This window comes from Adiantum capillus-veneris, chromosome 20 (genome assembly GCF_014529385.1).
Source record: "Adiantum capillus-veneris isolate H3 chromosome 20, ASM1452938v2, whole genome shotgun sequence".
NCBI lineage: Eukaryota > Viridiplantae > Streptophyta > Polypodiopsida > Polypodiales > Pteridaceae > Adiantum > Adiantum capillus-veneris.
Window position 1 is genome coordinate 140,412,438 of NC_140950.1, and position 20,690 is coordinate 140,433,127.

Genomic DNA, 20,690 nt, shown 5'->3' on the forward strand with positions numbered 1-20,690 from the left:
AAAAATAGCGGCTTTTGCAGTCGTTCTCTCTCTCTCTCTCTTGCGTTGACAGAAAATCCGTCTCTCTACGACGTTAAAATACTCTCCTTCTTCTTCTTCTTCTTCTCTCTCCCTCTCCCTCTCTCCGTTGACAAATATCTCGACCTGTCAAGGGCCGTGATGATATCAAAGCTGTGGCGACTATTTCTTTCGGTAATGATGTTGCCATAGGTACCATGATTGCTGATGCCATTGACAACGTTGGTCTAGATGGTGTGTTGTCGATTGAATCATCATCATCCTTTGAGATGACAATCACAGTCAAAGAAGGAATGGAGATCAACAGGGGGTATATCTCCCCTCAATTCGTGACTAACCAGGAAAAGCTCATTGTGGAACTTGATAATGCAAGAATCCTTGTCACTGATCAGAAATTAGCCACCATCAAAGACATTCTATCAGTTCTAGAGAAAGTTTCACAACTGAATGCTCCTTTGGTGATTGTTGTTGAGGATGTATCAGGAGAAGCTTTAGCAACTCTGGTGGTGAATAAGATGAGAGGAATCGTGAAAGTGGCTGCTCTCAAAGCACCAGGATTTGGTGAGAGACGGAAAGCCTTATTGCAGGACATTGCCATCATCACTGGTGCTGAGTTCATAGCCAGTGATCTTGGCTTGAAGCCTGAAAGTGTTACTGTTGAGCAGCTGGGGATTGCCCGGAAGGCTTGAGAAAGCACTAAGTGCTTGAGGAGCTCCCTGTCCGGAATGCCACCACTTCCAATGAACGCAATGATTGCAGAATGTGCACAATGAGAGCATGGCGAGCGTCCATGTGGCTGTCCTCTTTTTTAACGTTTATCAGCTATGTGGGCAATCTCTTGGTCGATATGTATGCCAAATGTGGTGCGCTTGAGAGAGCACAAAAATTGCTTCAAGAGCTTCCTATCTGGAATGTTAGCATTGATTGCGAGATGCCGCAATAAGAGCAGGGCCAGAAAGCTCTTGGTTGTCTTCATTGGATGCAAAGCGAGGGCCTCTCTCAAGATGCAATCACATAAGCATGCATCTTTAATGCATGTGGTTATACGTAAGATGCTGATATGGGCTTAAAAATTAACTATGAAATTGTTAGTGAGGGGCTGTTGCAAAAAATTTCCGTGCTTGGCAATGCCTTGGTCGATACGTATGCCAAATGTGCTACGGGAAACCTGTAGGTTGTTTTCAGCGGACGCAAAGCAAGTATATCTCTCCAAATTCATTCAAGGCATGTGGCTTTGCGCAAGTGCTCGAGGAGCTTTGTGTCCTGAGTGTCGACTCTTAGAATGTGCTGATTCCATAATTTGCTCCACAAGGGCAGGGCCAACAAGGTCTATTTTGTTTTCAACAGATGCGAAGCGAGGGTCTCTCTCCATATGCAATCCCGTACACATGCATGAAGGCATGTAGCTCCACGCAAGAGGCTGATATGGGCAGAAAAAGTGCTCGAGGAGTTTCATTTCCGGAATATCGCCTGTTGAAATGGATTGATTACAGGTTGTGCAAAACAGATCGCAAGAAGGGTCTCTATCTAGATGCAATCAACTACGCCTACACAGGAATCTAGAAAGCATGCGGGTTAGCAGATGCAATGACGTACACAGCCATAGATATTAAAATTCACGATATGATCGCTAGTCAACATTTGTTGGGAGTACAATTTCATGCTTGGTGGTGGTTTGATCGATATGTATACAAAATGTGGTGTTCTCACAATAACACAAAATCTTCTTGAAGGGTATCCTCCCAGGGATGTCATCTCTTGCAGCGGGTTAAGTCAGGAGATGCCCAACATCGTTGATACAAGGAAGTCCATTGGCGATAGACATTCAATCGCGCGGTGAGTAAACATTATTATTTTCTGATTTTTGACACTCAGAATGCAGTTAATGAACACACTGAAAATTGCATGCTGCCATGGGAATGGCACGTTCCCTCGTATTATAAAAATTGGGGAGGACTGTCCAAACTCCCCCATGCAACGAGACTTGCATGTTTCCTGTTTTTTAAAACATAAAAATGGAACAACAAACAATTAATAACATTGACATCTTGTATGGTCATGAACATTGAGCTTGACAAAACTCTTAACACTCCTTGTGGTTTTTGGCGAGGTACCCCTCTAAAGCACTACGATCGGTAACCAATTCATGCAGAGCTACACGACTAAACCACGACGATCGGTATCCCAAACACTCTCAGGTAAAAAAATCTAACACTCTTTCATGAAATCTCTCTCTCTCTCTCTCTCTCACACTCTTTCAATTTCCAATATTTTGTTCGATCTCAATTCGATGGAACATAGCTAACGAAGCAATCTAGTTTTTCTCTTGTTTCCACACATCCAAATAGTAAAGAAAATGTGTTACTCTAAAGAGATCGAAGAATCCTTTTACTTTAGAGTTAGCATCGAGCATTACTGGAACAATTTCGGGAATCGGAGCTTGATCGCTCTCTCTCTCTCTCTCTCTCTCTCCTCCTCTTTCTGTGTTGCGCCCGACATCGCCCGAGCACGGCAGGCTTGGATAAAGTGTTGTAGGTGGGTCGGGCGAATTTGAGCTGATTACAATTAATCGCGCAGACAGACACCCGTCCCCTTTATCATCGATGCCTGAGTTTTGAAGAGGGCGATTTATGGGTGGGCAGTATGCTGAAAGGGAAGTCGTTTGTGGAGACTCTGATGAGAGAGAATTCTTTCAAAGGGCTGTTCGGAGCAAGAAAAGACGAAGATGCTTACGAGGATGAAGACATTATCACTGCTGGTGAAGGCAGCCCTTCTGCCCGCTCCTCCAAAAAATGGGTGCGAGAGCTCTCATCTCTTGCGAATGTAGTTGCAGCACGCTGCGCAAGGTATGCCGATAAATCTGGTTCTGGCACATGGTTCTGTTTTGGTGTAGAAATGCATATTTCTACGTTATATGAGAGGTATCAGGATTTAGAACGTGCATTTTGGTACCAATATTACGCTTGTGAAAGGCAGAGGATATGCCCAAGTGCTGGCAACATATAGCATCGGAGTCATAGCAGAATACATAACTTTGTATCTTGTATCCATTGCTGTGATGGCTTGGCAGGAGAAGGGGAAGTGGCCTCTTTTGTTCGCATGAAAGGATATAGATTTACCAGGCATGATATTGATTTGATATATAATTTGTTGTTTTGCTTGAAAGCTGGCTGGGAGGAGTCCTCACCTTAAAGTTCATCACATATCATGCCCAAAGTCAAAGCAATCTTCTTTAATTGCAAGGATTAAGCAAATACAAGGAGGTAAAGAATGGAAGAAGCTTACATATATCCATACGTAGTAATTCAAAAGTGCATTGCTTTATGGGATGGGGCGTTACAAAGAGCTCTTCAAACACCATGATGGGGTTTGCAACATTGACTATGTAATAGTTTGGAATTAGCATGGTTCCATAGCCCATGCTTTACATTGTTTATTTGACTTAAGATCATTTACGGTGTAACAATTTGTGTCAATTGAAATTTGAGAAAACATTTAGTTTTCCTCTAAAATACAACAAAAAGTTACTTTTGTGATAAAGGGCCTTTAATTATGAGCCTAGGGGGTGCCCTTTTACTCATTGATTTGTTGAATGGGCTCTCTCTGGTAGTTGTACACGCAACTGAGAGCTAAATAAAAAGACGGCGAGAGACGCCTATGTAAGGGGTCAGTACATCTGAGTGGGGAGCAAGAAGAATGGAAGGTTGATTGCACAAGGCAAAAAGGTGTGCAGAATGTTCCCTTTGATGTAGATATACTCGAGATGAACGCTGCCATGTTTGCACATAAGCATATTGGACATGCAATTATATGTTCAAATACTTCCTATTTAATGCGGGCGTCCGTATTGGCTGCCATGTCATCACTTTTTTTTGAGTGTGTGTGTGTGTCCGGGCCCTGCCACGTTATCGGTTGGTGACATACCCCCCTCTTGAAAGAATTGTAATCACCCTCGATTACGCCTGCAAAACAAATAGAGGCCATAAACTGTCTTAGTAGACACTGACTGTTAGTATCGATGCACTATACACAACACATCAACCGTGTGCCAATGTTCTTTCAAATAGCCCTCCAAAACAAACTCGTGAATCGGGGATCTCTGTAGGAGACTATTGTCTCAAGCATGCCACGTAGTCGAAAAGTCTGTGCAATGAACAGTCTCGCTAAATGATCCGGCTTGACTGTTTTCTTCATTGGAATGAAGTGAGCTTGCTTGCTAAATCTGTCGATGACAGTCCAAATGCCATCATGCCCACTCTGTGTCTTCGAGAGATCAAAAATGAAATCCATTGCAATACTTTCCCAGGGGCGGGTGGGAATGGGTAAAGGCTGTAGTAATCCCTGTGCCTTATGCCTGTCAAACATGACCTTGTGGCATACTAAACAACTGCGAACAAAGTCCTCCACATCTTTCTTGAGTCTCGGCCAAAAGAAGTAACTCTCCACACCTATCAAGGTGGCGTCGATGCTGCGGTGACCCGTAGTAGTAATCCCTGTGCCTTATGCCTGTCAAACTTGACGTTGTGGCATACTAAACAACTACGAACAAAGTCCTCCACATCTTTCTTGAGTCTCGGCCAAAAGAAGTAACCCACACCTTTCAAGGTGGTGTCGACACTGCGGTGACCCGTAGAAGGTGGACAATGGCACTCAGTCAAAACGTTTTCCCTCCACGGCTGTGTGACGCACAACATCGTTTTCTTCATCAAGTAGCCATCTCGTATGGAATATCCCGCTATTACCTCCCCATTTGTTTTCGAGTGAATACATCGGAAAAATCTGGATCTGTGGCGTACTGATCAACCATGTCCTCCAAGCTTCTATGATGAACCGCGGAAATAGCCAAGACTAGGGGCTTCCGAGACAATGCATCTGTCACCAAGTTCTCTGTCCCTGAACATGGACAATCTGGAAGTGAAACTGTGACAAGATGTTAGCCCACCGCATCTGCTTTTCCAAAAGCTGCTTCTGTGACAAGAAGTAGCGTAAATTCTTATGATCAGTAGACCGTGAAATCAGCTCCGAGTAGGTAATGTCGCCATTGAGCAAGAGCATGGATCATTGTCAATAGCTCTTTCTCATAAATTTGTGCTGTCAATCATGGCCTTGAAAACAATTGGCTTTCATAGGCAATCACATGACCTTCTTGCATTAAGACCGCAAATGAAGAGCCCTCTTGTGGGGCATCACGTTACTGCACGTAGGGGAGAGAGAGAGAGCAGTGTAGAGTGTGTAGGATATCACTTCTTGCACTACACTGTACATGAGAGGGAAAGCTTGCACACTCTTAACTTGTTACAGGTTCGTTCTCAATGAAGCATTCCCCAAGCATAAATCTAGCGTCCCCTCTTCTACGCTTGACGTGTAATGCATCTGTGAACAAATAGATGCAAAAGGGGAAGAGTTCCATGGCTGCCAAAACTTGCGTATCGCTGAAAACGCAGCAGAACGGCCCTGTAAACACGCATCTGATTCCAATGCTGAAAATGAGCTCCTTGGTCCTAGGTAAAGGCTTGGGAAGCTCAAAAATGCTGAGAAATGACTGAAAATCAGAGTTCTCAGCCTCCAAAGCTGCTTCAAAAAGTCTTACGAGTTCTGTTCTCCCAGACTTGGTAAATTGGCCAAAAAATGCAACTTGGCACTCATGCATGCAATTTTTCCGCATTAGGCTTCGCGCTTAAAAATCTCTCAATTGGTGCATCAGTTGACTTTGCAGGAGAGTAATAAAATGTTCCCCTTGTCATGCTAAAGCTAATGACGCGAACAAATTTTGTGGCCCAAAATAGCAGTTTCCTAAATGTTAGGAAATGCTTCCATTGGACTCTCACTGGTCATCTGACCATCTTTCACCACTGGGACCACGTCCAAAAATGCAATGTAGTCCAGTTCTCGGGTGATTTTCTCTGGGTGACCCACCTTGTCACTGTGCCTCTATGGAGTTAATTTCCTAATATCTACTAACTTATTAAGTGCGGTGAGGGAACCTAGATGACTTTGAACTGAGCCTAGACACCCTTTTACTACTGGAATTTCAGTGCCGACCAACTTCCCATCTGCGGGTGAAACTATTGTTTCACATTGGCCATACAATGTCCGACCATTTGCAACTTCAAAAAGAGGGTCCCAAAAATTAAACAAAAATCATCGGAAAGAAACCAACAACTCAAGTTAGCAATTTCCATGTCCTCGTGACACTCGTCGTGCCAAATGCCCACCGTAGTGTAACAACAACTATCACAACGCGTGTACAAACCATTTATGCAAGAGGGTTTTAAAACTAGAAAACCTAATCTAATGGACTTGTCCAGACATGCAGGTCCTACGAATAGGCTCACAAAAATGCCGGTACTAATCCTCCTAAGATTCTAGACATCCCTATCTAGGAAGAAAGGGAAATTTGGCTTTGGAAATCGATGAAGCATGTCCACGTGGCACACAAAGCCATGTGCACGTGACTGTGAGAGTGCGCGTGCGCGCGCGAGAGAGAGAGAGAGAGAGAGAGAGAGAGAGAGAGAGAGAGAGAGAGAGAGAGAGAGAGAGAGAGAGAGAGAGAGAGCACAAACGCGAGATGTAGGAAGAGGGGGCGATCAACCCCCCATGACTACCATGAGCAGAAGACCCTCAATACAATCAGTATGATCTCTGTGAGATGTGGAAATGGGTACCCCCTTGGCCCCATATATAGGTGCCCAAGGTGTGAGGCAAATGATGAAGATGTTTGCTGCAATGTCCATTAAAAGACAATACTCCGACGAACTCCTCGAGTGTAGCAGTTGTGTCACGTGACACATCCAACCCTATGTGTCCGTGGACAAGCTACAGCATGACCAAGGTTCAGTTCAATCAACTCAGTCTAGGATAGGAAGTGATCTGGCACTTTTGTGAGTCTGTTCGCTGACCGTGCATGTCCAGACACTTAGAGTAGATACATATCCTCTGGTTGCACACAACATGATCATCAGATTACAGTCAAAACCCATCAATAGCATTTTTACAGTGCATAGACCTATTTTTTCTATTTTTGACATTTTTCACAATTATTTTTAAGTGACTTTAACTAAGTAGGGCAAATTTCATAAGTTTGTATATAAGAAACCTAGCGCTAGCACTTTCTGGCAGAAGAGGCAGCAGGAGCATTGCTCACAGGCAACTTCTAAGTAGGACCCCAAGTTCTCTAGCGTTTTTGCATCACTGCAGAAGAGCTAGTGTTTTTGGACAAGAACCTAGATCACCTAGTGTTTTTGCATCTGCATCAGCCTGGCTGTAATAGACTTGGACACTCCAAGTCAAGAATCAACCGCGATAGCACCAAATAACCACTTCAAAACAATTCACAGATCACAATAGATTTGCACTGGCCCGGCGGAGTTCCGTGCCTAGAGATATTGGTCCCAAAGACTGGCACCCCTTTTGGTATATTAATCAGTTCAAAGTACAAGAGAGTGGGTCGGGATTCACTCTCAGACTCTGCGTCCAGATGCTCTGAGAAGTGAGGCCCTCACCACTAATTTAAAGGTTACAAGGGATGCCCAAAAGTAGAGTTCCAAAAGCTTCAAATCAAAAGCAATTGCTCTCTCTCTCTCTCACAGAGAGTCAAAACTTGAAAGCAAAACCATTCTCTCTCTTTTTCTCATTGCGTAGAGAAAAAGCAAAATTTGTGTCGCTCATCATTTAAAAGAATAAATAAATAAATAAAAAATAATATTTTTTCAGCCTTCGCGATTTTCAAAAATCAAGGTTTTCGGCAGAAATTAGGGTTTGCAGGAATTCTAGGGTTTTCGGCAGAAATTAGGGTTTTTGCTGTCCGCCACGTCATCACTTTGTGACATACCCCCCTCTTGAAAGCATTGTAATCGACCGCGATTACGCCTGCAAAACCGACAAAAGCCATAAACCGTCTTAGCAGACATTGACTGTTAGTACCTACGTACTAGGAACACACATCTAGCACATGTGCAAAATCGACAGTCACATCACACGACATCACAGGACATCACCAGACATCACAGGACATCACATGACATTCAACATTCATTCGGATCTTAGACCATGATTTATCGGTAATGTAGCTAGCAATCACATCTAGGTCCAATTGGGACCTCATTGATGTCCGATTGACTAACCCCTATTGCAACCATGTCTATTCGAGATCAATCAGACCAAAATGCTGCAGTCATTTCGGCTATCAGTTCCTGCACTCAAAAGAAGTCCATTAGAAATCAGTATCATTATCAGGAATTCCATTTCATAAAGTCATCTAGCAGAATACTGTCAGCTCTCAGTATCCCTGAAGCTCAAAGAGACATAAATGACTTTAGTATCAAAATCAAGGCATCTGTTGACAAAGGAGCGGAGTAACTCCCCTCTTGTGCATCCCACTGCACCAGATCTTCGGCCAAGCTGAATTTCTGGGTTCCGTTTGGAGTAGATTATGCTAAACCAAAACATCGAGGGAAAGCTAGGTCCTCCTCCTCCATCCACTTCGCATTAAATGCAGGAAAGTTCTTGAACTTAACCAGGAAAGTTCTTGAACTTAACCAAGAACTGCCTTCGGACTTTACCTTTCTTCGTATCTGTATGTGCCAAAATGTGTTCAGGAACAAGGGTCTCCTCGTTTTCTTCCACTGCGGGTTGCTCATCAGGCTCCCCATCATCAGGCACATCACCCTTAACAGGTTTCAAGAGACTCACATGCAATGCATTGTGAATCCTCCAAGTATCTGGCAGTTTCAATCGGAAGGAGACATCATTTATCTTTTCAGTAATCTGGAAAGGTCTGTAGTATCGCATACTAAGCTTTGGAAAAAGCCTCTCCTTTCCCTTTTTCTTTCTTAGGCGTGCCTTCTCAAAACGTAAGAGCACCCAATCATCCTCCTTCATTCAGTTTCAAGTCGCGACGATGGCGATCCGTTGCCTTTTTCTGTCGTTCTTGAGACTTCTGCAAAGTCTTGCGAACCTTGGCAAAAGCCGTATCCAAATCTCGCAAATATTCATCCGCTTCAAATATCTAATCTTTCGTGCTCAGGAAGGATGGAACCTTCGCAGCACTTTCAACAATCTCAAATGGCGTCTTCCCCGTCGAAGAGTGTATCTTGTTATTGTAGGCAAATTCCACCAAAGGTAAGTTCTTTTCCCATTGAGTCTTCTGGTCCGAGATACAAGACTTCAATAAATCTAAAACCACTGAATTGGCAATCTCAGATTGCCCGTCAGTCTGCAAGTGGAACGATGACGAGAACTGCAACCGCGTGCCAATGTTCTCCCAAATTGCCTTCCAAAACAAACTCATAAATCTGGGGTCTCTGTCGGAGACAATCGTCTTAGACGTGCCCTGTAATCGGAAACTCATCGTGATCATTCTGTGTTCTCGGGAGATAAAAAATGAAATCCATTTCAATATTTTCCCAGGGGCGGGTGGGTATGGGTAAAGGCTGTAACAATTCCTGTGCCTTATGCCTGTCAAACTTGACCTGCTGGCATACTACGCACAAACTCTTCCACATCCTTTTTGAGTCTCGACCAAAAGAAGTATCTCTCTACCCCTTCATGGTGGTAGCAATGCCGCGGTGGCCCGTAAAAGGTGGACAGTGGCATTCAATCATAACCTTTTCCCGCAACGGCTGTGTAACGCGCACAACATAGTCTTTCTCATCAAGTAGCCTTCCCGACGGGAGTATCCAGCTACTGTCTCCCCATCCCGTATCCGTGTGAAAATATCTGCAAAATCTGTATCTGTGGCATACTGATCGACCATATCCTCAAAGCTCCTATGATGTATCGCGAAAATAGCCAGAACCAACGGCTTCTGAGACAAAGCATTTGCCACCACATTCTTCTGTCCCTGCACATGGACGATCTGGAAGTGAAATTGTGACAAGATGTTCGCCCACTGCATCTGCTTTTCCAAAAGCTGCTTCTGTGGCAAGAAGTAGCGCAAACTTTGATGGTCTGTAAAGACAGTAAAATCCGCTCCGAGTAGGTAATGCCGCCACTGAGTAAGAGCATGGATAACCACCAAAAGCTCTTTCTCATAAATCTGTGCTGTCATCTTCGGCCTAGAGAATAATCGGCTCTCGTAAGCAATGACATGGCCTTCTTGCATCAAGACCGCACCCAGACTACGACCATAAGCATCACAAAATACTTCAAATGACTTCTGCAAGTCCGGCAAAGTCAAATCTGGTCCTGTAGTCAATTTCTCTTTCAATGTCTGAAAGGCAGTCACCTCTGTGGATCCCCACGAGAAAGGGACTCCTTTCTGTATCAAGGTATGCAAAGGGGAAGCAGCCTCTACAAACTTTCGAATGAACCGTCTGTAGTACGAACACAGTCCCAAGAAGCTTTCAACTTCATGGACATTCTTCAAATCGGGCCAATCACAGATAGTGTCTATCTTGGTCGGATCCATTTGCACTCCTGTTGGGAGACAAAGTGTCCCCAAAAAAATGTATCTCTGAAGCATATGATCTCTGTGGTCTGCTTCATTCTTGGAGAAAACAATGATATCATCAAAGAAAGTGCCAACAAATAGCCTGTGCTCTCAAAAATTCCTGTCCATCATCCGGTTAAATGTGGTAGGAGCATTGGTTAAACCAAAAGGCATCACCAAAAACTCAAATAACCCAAAAGTCGTCCGAAAAGCTGTCTTGTAGACGTCTTCCGGCGCGATTCGGATCTGATGATATTCACTCTTCAAGTCAATCCTGCTAAAGCACGAGGATCCCTGTAACCTGTCGCGTATATCATCGATCCTAGGAATTGGAAATCTGTTCTTGATGGTGATTTCGTTGAGAGGGCTATAATCGATACACATTCTCCAAGATCCGTCTTTCTTCAAATCCAATAACAATGGAGAGCAATACGGTGAAGTACTATGCTGGACAAGACCCTTTTCCAAGAGGTCTTTCACTGGGTTCATAATCTTTTCATTCAGTACTCGGCTCACACGGTAAGGTGGCCGGTTCGGTGGTGTGCTTCCAGGTATCATATCAATGGTTTGATCTTCAGGCCCTCTGAAAAGCAATCGGCATGAGTGTGGAGAAAAATCTTGGCGTTCTTTTGATCAGGTCAAAACATATTCAACCTTTATACATCGTTCAGTTCTCTCCCAAAAGAATGAGTAAGAAACTAAAGTTCATCAAGTACAATCTCTAAGCCCTTCATTTATTAAAGTCGCTTTCTCGGCCCGGTAGTCAACCACGGCGTAGTTCTTGTGGTACCAAGGGATCCTGAGTAGAACGTCACTCGCGTGCCCTGAACACCCATGTCATTGCAAACGAAGTTTGCCAATGCTCGGTGTAATGGCAACATCCCATGCGGGTGCTAGTCAAACTACCTCCGCCTGTGGCGTCAGTTTGTCGGGCGTAATTCCAAATCGAGCCGCCAATTCCAAGTGAAAAGAAGTTGGCCTTGGCTCCTTCAAAAGAGCTTCTTGATCCTTCACTTTGCCCCGAAAGCGGCAAAGTTTGTACTTTCATTCATTAGATTCGGTGCAGGTCCGACGCCATGTGGTACCAATTCTGCTTTTCTATCTGCCTTTTCTGCCACGTTCCTCAGCTGCTCTCGAACTCTCAGGCCTGTTGTCGTCTTTATCATTCTGTTCTTTCTGTGCCTTTTTAGGGCACTTCGCGGGGATATGTCCATGTTCCCCGCATCCAAAGCACTTCCACTCTTTGATGAAGCGAGCTCTCTCATCAGGAGTAAGCTTGGGTCGTGCATCCTTTTTCTTTGGGTTGCTCTTTTTCTTTCTACTTTCATTCCCAGAAGTCTGTTCGGCTTGTTGTGTCATGGCCTCATCTGTGGGGTAGGTCAGACTGCTAGAGTGAATGGCAAAGCCCCGCTTCGCATGACTCATCAACTCCTGAATAGAAGCTGACTTCTGTTCCAAGTAGTGATCTCGGATCTCTGTAGGTAGACCCAAGGTAAACCGCTCAATTTGTTCTTTGAACGAGATCTTCTTGAATGAAGAGGCGGGTAGAAAAGAGCTCCAGAATCTTTCACAATAAGCATTGATTGTATCTTTCTTGGTCATCCGAAGATAATTCCAGGCAGCTCGTATATCTCGGTCATATTCTTGCGTCAACCAAGAAGAAATAAAAAGCTTCTTAAATTTCAGCCATTTAACTGGTGCATTCTTGTTTAAAAGAAGCGTGGACGACCAAGTACGAGCATTCCCCTTAAAGTAAGAGGCAGCTCTCCGAATCTTGGAGTGCTCTGAATAGCGTCCTCCTGCGAAAGCAATGTCAAATTGCTGTATAAAAGACAAAGCCTTTGAAGCATCTGAGTATCCTGAAAAAGTATCAAACTTGATCGAGTGGCCACCTTCCTTAAACTCTCGGACTTTCTTGCTTTTATCTTCGAGAAAGTCATACTGGTTGGCTTTGTAAAAATTCTTCTTGTTCGCATAGAAGTTTCCTTCTTCAGAATCTGAGCTGTCTGTAGACGAGTCCTTAGTAGAACTGTCAGTCTCTAGGCGAGATGTAGCCTTCTTTGCCTTTTTCTTGCCCTTTCCGAAGCTTTGTTTCTTGCTTCGCTTTTTACCTTTTCTGTCTTCTTCGCTCGAATCTGAAGAGCTAGAAGAACTGTCAGATGAAGAAGAAGAACTGGGTACTCCTTCAAATCGAACACGCTTCTTCCGTTTCTTTGCCTTGTCAAAAGCCAATTGACGACCCAAATATCCCGGGAAGTCAGTGCTTTTCTTCTGCTTTTTGTCGTGCTTTTTGGCTTTCTTTTGCGCGTCAAAAAGCTAAGCAATCCGTGCATCAACCACCTCTTCTAATTCCTTCTCTGAATATTTCTTGTGAGCAGAAGGATTCTTGAGAGTGGGTGTAGTGGTTTTCTGCCACTGCTCATGCACTTCTTGAAAAGAAGTCTCGCTCATATATTTTGCAAATTTTGGGTCCTTCGCAAAATTGAGCATCATCTTCGTTGCATCGCCGATCAACTGGCGACGCTCCATCCCTCGCCGCTCTGCCTGAGTAGGCCAAGGCGGACCATACTCTCTGTCGGAATCTTTGTTGTGATCCCTGTCCGCATCTCCAGATGCAGAGGGAGTCGACTGATCCTTGCGTGAAGCCATAGGTGCCGCGGAAAAAAAAATTGGGGATCGGATTTCTCGTAGAAGAGAAATCGGCCGTGCTCTGATACCACTGTAACAGACTTGGACACTCCAAGTCAAGAATCAACCGCAACAGCACCAAATAATCACTTCAAAACAATTCACAGATCACAATAGATTTGCATTGGCCCGGCGGAGTTCCGTGCCTAGAGATATTGGCCCCAAAAGACTGGCGCCCCTTTCGGTATTTCTTTTTATATTAATCAGTTCAAAGTACAAGAGAGTGGGTCGGGATTCACTCTCAGACTCTGCGTCCAGATGCTTTGAGAAGTGAGGCCCTCACCACTAATTTAAAGGTTACAAGGGATGCCCAAAAGCAGAGTCCCAAAAGCTTCAAATCAAAAGCAATTGCTCTCTCTCTCTCACAGAGAGTCAAAACTTGAAAGCAAAAGCATTCTCTCTCTCTTTCTCATTGCGTAGAGAAAAAGAAAAATTTGTGTCGCTCATCATTAATTTTTAAAAAATATTTTTTCAGCCTCAGCGATTTCAAGAAATTAGGGTTTCTGGCAAAAATTAGGGTTTGCAGGAATTTTAGGGTTTCTGGCAGAAATTAGGGTTTCTGCTGTCCGCCACGTCATCACTTCGTGACATTGGCGACAGCAGAGGAGAATTCAGCCCTAGCGTTAGCAGTTGCATTAGCAGATCCATAGCAGATTGCACGAGACAGTAGAATTGAGCCCTAGCGTTTTTGGTTTGCAGATCAACCTCAGCATTTTTGCAGATCTTCGCGACGGAATCAGCCCTAGGACCAGCGTTTTCTGTTTTCAGCCTTTAGACACAGCAGAACAAGTCCCAAATCTCGCAGATCTCACCTTCCCGCAGCAGATCCTCGCCGCACGGTCAGATCCCGCGAAGTTTGCAGATTCAACCTGGAAAACGCAGATTTCAGCATCTGCGTTTTCAGCGCGTCGTCGTCGCATCGTTGTCATCGCTGTCGGCATCGACATAGGGTCAGAATTCAATAGATAGAAGATTTGCAGATTTCAGCCCTTAGAGTTTTCAAATTTCAGCCCGTCTCGTCGTCGTCCTCATCGTTGTCGACATCGTCGGCAAGTCCAAGCATTGTAGAGATTTGTGCAATCATAAGTAGACCGCTCTCGCCATAGAGAGTGGGGCCTTCGGAGGAGGGTTTGACAACATTCTGGTGTCGTATTCTTCTCTCTCTATCTCTCAGTCTCAGTACCTTCATTCACAGTGTCATTCACTTTGTTTGTGATCATTTGCACTCTCTTACTAAAGGACCGGAAGTCTCTCCCTTCCGTAAGTAAAAGGAACCTTGAGCATAGTTCGGAGCACTCATCTTGAGCAAAGTTCAACATTCATTCCGCTGCACCTTACAAGCTGTCTGGGTGTCCCAATCTCGGAGAGATCTCCATGGTAAAGTGCCGTCATGAGCAGTGTAGCAAACTGTTGTACTTCGCCGATACAAGGTGAAGATAGTGCGTGAAGGTCCTGAATTGAGTGTGAACACAACTTCTTGTTGTGAATGAAGTGCCAATTGACTTGCAAGTGTCCTGCCCAATAGGATCTGTGGTGTCTGTAGTCAAACCGTCTGGAGAAAATGGGGAAGCCCAGGAACCGTCTTGAGAATGATCGGAAGCCTGTCATGTAAGGTGCAGTGGAGGTGAATGTTGAACTTTGCTCAAGATGAGTGCTCCCAACTGTGCTCAAGGTTCCTTTTACTTACGGCAGGGAGAGCCTTCCGTTCCTTTAATGAGATAGTGCAAGTGATCACAAACAAAGTGAATAAACACTGCGAATGAAGGTGTTGAGACTGAGAGATAGAGAGAGAAGAATATGACACCAGAATGTTGTCAAACCCTCCTCCAAAGGCCCCACTCTCTATAGCGAGAGCGGCCTACTTATGATTGCACAAATCTCCACAATGCTTGGACTTGCCAATGATGTTGACAACGATGAGGACGACGACGAGACGGGCTGAAATCCAAAAATGCTAATGGCTGAAATCTGCAAATCTTTGTTTGCTGAATTCTGACTCTAGTCGGTGACGATGTCGATGGCGACGACGACCCGCTGAAAAGGCAGATGCTGAAATCTGCGTTTTCCGGGCTGAAACTGTAAACTACGTTGGATCTGACCGTGCGGCGAGGATCTACTGCGGGAAGGTGAGATCTGCGAGGTTCATGACTTTTCTGTTGTGTCTAAGTGTTGAAAACTGAAAACCTTGGTCCTTCTTGAGGTCTTGTCGCGACGGAACTGCAAAACGCTGGCTGTTATGCTGCTCCAAAAATGCTAGGGCTGATCTGTCTTTCTGTGGAAAACTGCTAACGCTAGGGCTGGTCTGCGGTGTCTTGTTGTCGCCGAGGCTGATTTTCTATGCAAAAATGTCAGGGCTGATTTGCTGTGTGAAAAAAGCTAGGCCTTTGCTGTGATACAAAAACGCTAGGGCATCTTGGGGGGGTCCTGCTGAGAAGGTGCCTGTTGAACGTGAAGTTCTTGCTGCCTCTTTTGCCAGAAAGTGCTAGCGCTAGGGTTTCTTATTTCCTTGCTTGCTAAAATTGCCCTACCTAGTTCCCAACAAAAGTCACTTAAAAATAATAAGTGAAAATGTCAAAAATAGGGAAAATAGGTCTATGCACTGTAAAAATGCTCCTGATGGGTTCTGATGGGAATCTGATGATCATGCTGTGTGCAACCAAAGGATATGCATCTAATCTAAGTGCTTGGACATGTATGGTCTGCGAACAGACTCATAAAAGTGCCCGAACACTTCCTATTCTAGACTGAACTGAATTGAACTGAACCCATATCATGAAGTAGCTTGTCCACATACGGTTAGATGTGTCACGTGACATCCCCTTCTTTTCAAAGTGAGGTACTCGTACCGAACTGTATGGCGTCAAGGGAGATCGCCAACAACTTCTCAAATCCTGGGAAGGACTCTTCACCGGCCCACTCTGATGCGTGGGTCATGCGATACTTGAACTTCATAAAGGTCTGCAACGCTTGCTTCTCTGGGCCGCGCCGAAAGCGACACAAAGTCTTCTGAGGCTCCTTCCATGCTTCAACTTCGTCTATAGTCATGCGTCTACCTTCTTCAAGAATCTTTGAGGCTGAAAATTCCTGAAACCACTTTCAACACAAAAGCATGAACATACCCATTCCATGTAAAGTGACTGGAAAAATACTATTCTTTCGAAAGAACTGTGCATGCAATGAAGATGAACAAAGTGACGGAGTGCCAAACCATTTATCAAACACATGCAAAAAATGGGGTCGAATTTTGACTTTTTGATCTAAATCAATCAACTGTGGCAAATCACAATGGAAAAGCCGATGCTTGATGCTCAATCCTTCTTGTGCTCTTTCGGATACTGTGTCATGCTAAGGAAGAGACATGGAATGTGAATTCCTTGAATGCAAACATTTCATCTTTTTATGAATCATCCGCATACATCCGTGCTCATTCATGAGTGAATCGTGCTTATTGTACAATATGGCATACCTATCAAAAGGGATCACATAAGGACGCTGACTAAAATACAGGAAAGCGTCACGAATGAAACACTCGAACAATGCGTGTTGACCAATCACTCGAACACATAATACTTGTTGTGAGGGTTCTTGGGACCTAGGCTCGAGAGCCAAGATCGGTTCTTCGGGATCTATCGAATCTTCCAGTGGGGGTTCTGTGGACCTTGACTTGAGAGCTAAGATTGGTGCTTCGTGATTGATCGTATCTGCAGTGAGAATCATCATGCTTGTCAGTATCATGCAATTCATCATGCTTGTCATTATCATTCAAATCATCATGCTTATCATTGTCATTCAAATCATCATGTTTATCATAATCAGGCAAATCTTGTGTGTCATGCTTGAAAGAAGAAGAGAAGGGTGATAACCATCCATTGAAGTCTTGTGTTCGTAAGTTCACGAGGAACTTGGGTTCTTGTGGGTCTTGGGTTCTTGGGTGTCTTGAGGTTCGCGGGTTCTTGAGGTTCTCGAGTTCTTCTTTAGCTTGCAATCTGTGTTAGAGAAGGATCTTCTCTTCACCCGAGTTCTGCTCTTTTCCGCGGGCGCACCCCTTGGCGGCCTTGCGCTCACACCAAGGTTGCTTTTTCCCACCTCACGTCGATTGGCCAGCCGCTAAGTGCACGGTCCGCTCTCAATGAGTGCAAAGAGGCACAAGGGGAGGTTGGACAAGCCCTTCTTTCTTGGGTTTCCTGTCACTCTTCGAAAACACGATTAGGAATCGACACGCCCAAGAGGTCTTGGGTTACGTGGTTCTTTCCTTGAGTGATACAGAACACTGCCAAAGCTCTGATACCAATGTAAGGCATAGTAACAGGGAATGGCCGTTTTCAGGTCTCCGTTCCCCGTTCCCATTCCAAGTTCCCGTTCCGAATCCGCGTTCCGTGTTTCAAACGTGAGTACCCGTAACAGGGAATGGCATTTTGTTCCACGTTCCCGTTCCTCGTTCCCGTTCCGGTTTCTCGTTCCTGGTAACTATGATGTAAGGGGCAGCGGAAGTGAATGTTGAACTTCGCTCAAGATGAGTGCTCCGAACTGTGCTCGAGGTTCCTTTTACTTACAAAAGGGAGAGGCTTCCGTTCCTTTAATGAGAGAGTGCAAGTGATCACAAACAAAGTGGATAAACATTGTGAATGAAGGTGCTGAGATAGAGATAGAGAGAGAAGAATACGCATGTTAGGTGCAACGGAATGATTGTTTGCGCTTTGCTCAAGATGAGTGCTCCGAATTGTGCTCAAGGTTCCTTTTTGTTCTTATGGAAGGTAGAGCCTTCCGTTCTTAATGAGAGAATGCTCTGATCACAAACAAAGTGAATGGACAGTGTGCGTGCAAGTGTATGAGACTGAGAGATAGAGAGAGAAGAGAGATATGACACCAGAGACGTAAAACCCTCCTCCGAAGGCCCCACTCTTGTCGGCGAGAGTGGTCTACTTATTGATTGCACAAAGTGGTACAATGATGATGCATGGAAAGTGATGCAACTTGGGACTATGCCGGTGACGACGACGACTCAAGGGCTGAAATCTGCGGTCTTCTATCTGCTGTCCGTAAAAACGCTATGGCTGAAAATCTGGGACTGATTTGGCTGTGTTTTTGAAGGCTGAAAATGACGATCTCTTGCGAGTCTCTAGGGCTGAATCTGCTGCTGTATGGAATGCTGAAAACACTGCTGCAAATGCCTCATTTAAGGCTGAGAATGAAAACGCTAGCAGATCTGGTGGCGTTAGTAAAAACGTTGGCTGGCTGGGACTGTGGCGATGATAGCAGGGCTGAAATGCCAGGCTAGGGGACTGTGGGTGACACCAAAACGCTAGGCTTGATGTTGGCGTTGACGGCAAAGCTGAAAACGCCAAGTCTTGTGGGTGCTGAGGGGTTCTTGTTGAGAGAGAGGGAGTACCTGCTGCCTGAGGGCCTCTTGTGCTCCTTGCTCATGTGCCCAAGAGTGCTAGTCTAGGGTTGCTTATATATTAACTTAGCAAAATTGCCCTACCTACTTTTGTTGGGAAGTCACTTAAATTAATAAGTGAAAAATGTCAAAAATAGGGAAAATAGACTAAAATCACTGGAAAAATCCCCTAACTGATTCTAATGGATTCTGATGGGAATTCTGATGATCATGCTGTGTGCATGCAACCAGAGGATATGCATCTATACTAAGTGACTGGGCATGCACGGTCTACGAATAGACTCACAAAAGTGCCAAATCACTTCTAAATCTAGACTGACTGGACTGACTGAACACTGTTATGTTGTAGCTTGTCCACGGACACTTAGGGTTGGATGTGTCACGTGACCGCACCAGAATGTTGTTAAACCCTCCTTTGAAGGCCCCACCCTCTATGGCGAGAGCGGTCTACTTATGATTGCACAAATGTCTACAATGCTTGGACTTGCTGACGATGTCAACGACGATGAGGATGATGACGAGACGGGCTGAAATCGGAAAATGCTAATGGCTGAAATCTGCAAATCTTTATCTGCTGAATTTTGACTCTATGTCAGTGACGATGTTGATGGCGATGGTGCGATGATGACGCGCTGAAAACGCAGATACTGAAATATGCATTTTCTGGGCTGAAACTGTAAACTACGCTGGATCTTGATTCTTACCGTGCGGCGAAGATCTGTTGCGGGAAGGTGAGATCTACGAGGTTCGGGACTTGTTCTGCTGTGTCTAAGTGCTGAAAACTGAAAACCCTGGTCTTTCTTGAGGTCTTGTCGTGACGGAACTGCAAAACGCTGGCTGTTATGCTGCTCCAAAAACGCTAGGGCTGATCTGTCTTTCTGTGGAAAACTGCTAACACTAGGGCTTCGGTGTCTACTTGTCGCCGAGGCTGATTTTCTATGCAAAAACGATAGGGCTGATCTGCTGTGTGAAAAACGCTAGGCCTTTGTTGTGATGCAAAAACGCTAGGGTATCTTAGGGGGGTCCTGCTGAGAAGGTGCCCGTTGAACGCAAAGTTCTTGCTCCCTCTTCTATCGGAAAGTGCTAGTGCTAGGGTTTCTTATATACTTGCTTGCTAAAATTGCCCTATCTAGTTCCCAACAAAAGTCACTTAAAAATAATAAGTGAAAATGTCAAAAATAGGAAAAATAGGTCTATGTACTATAAAATTGCTCCTGATGGGAATCTGATGATCATGCTGTGTGCAACCAGAGGATATGCATCTAATCTAAGTGCTCGGACATGTACGGTCTGTGAACAGACTCACAAAAGTGCCCGAACACTTCCTATTCTAGACTGAACTTAACCCATATCATGAAGTAGCTTGTCCACGTACACATAGGGTTAGATGTGTCACGTGACATCCCCTCCTTTTCAAAGTGAGGTACTGATACCGGACTGTATGGCGTCAAGAGAGATCGCCAACAACTTCTCGAATCTTGGGAAGGACTCTTCGCCGGCCCACTCTGATGCGTGGGTCATGCGATACTTGAACTTCATAAAGGTCTGCTACGCTTGCTTCTCTGGGGCGTGCCGAAAGCGACAAAAAGTCTTCTGAGGCTCCTTCCATGCTTCAACTTTGTCTATAGTCATGCGTCTACCTTCTTCAAGAATCTCTGAGGCTGAAAATTCCTGTAACCACTTCCAACACAAAAACATGAACATATCCATTCCATGTAAAGTGACTGGAAAAATACTATTCTTTCGAAAAAACTGTGCATGCAATGCAGATGAACAAAGTGACGGAGTGCCAAACCGTTCATCAAACACACACAAGCAATGGGGTCGAATTTTGACTTTTTGATCTAAATTAATCAACTGTGGCAAATCACAATGGAAAAGCCGATGCTTGATGCTTGTAAGGTGCAGTGGAAGTGAATGTTGAACTTTGCTTAAGATGAGTGCTCCGAACTGTGCTCAAGGTTCCTTCTACTTACGGAAGGGAGAGCCTTCCGTTCCTTTAGTGAGAGAGTGCAAATGATCACAAACAAAGTGATGAACACTGTGAATGAAGGTGCTGAGACTGAGAGGTAGAGAGAGAAGAATACGACACCAGAATGTTGTCAAACCCTCCTCCAAGGCCCCACTCTCTATGGCGAGAGCGGTCTACTTGTTAGG

The 20,690-nt window shown here is 44.7% G+C and overlaps 1 protein-coding gene and 1 pseudogene across 1 annotated transcript in view; both read left to right on the top strand.

Moving 5' to 3' along the window:
* Positions 1-287: 287 nt before the first annotated feature.
* Positions 288-707, top strand: LOC147433313 (ruBisCO large subunit-binding protein subunit alpha pseudogene; annotated as a pseudogene).
* A 1,711-nt stretch (positions 708-2,418) lies between these two features.
* The window catches only part of LOC147433314 (heat-inducible transcription repressor (DUF639)), an 83,367-nt gene continuing 65,095 nt past the window's right edge, over positions 2,419-20,690 (top strand). The window contains exon 1 of the mRNA XM_086492914.1: positions 2,419-2,864. Within this exon, the coding sequence (XP_086349040.1) occupies positions 2,662-2,864 (203 nt within the window). The 5' untranslated portion in view covers positions 2,419-2,661. The remainder of the gene's footprint in view (positions 2,865-20,690) is intronic.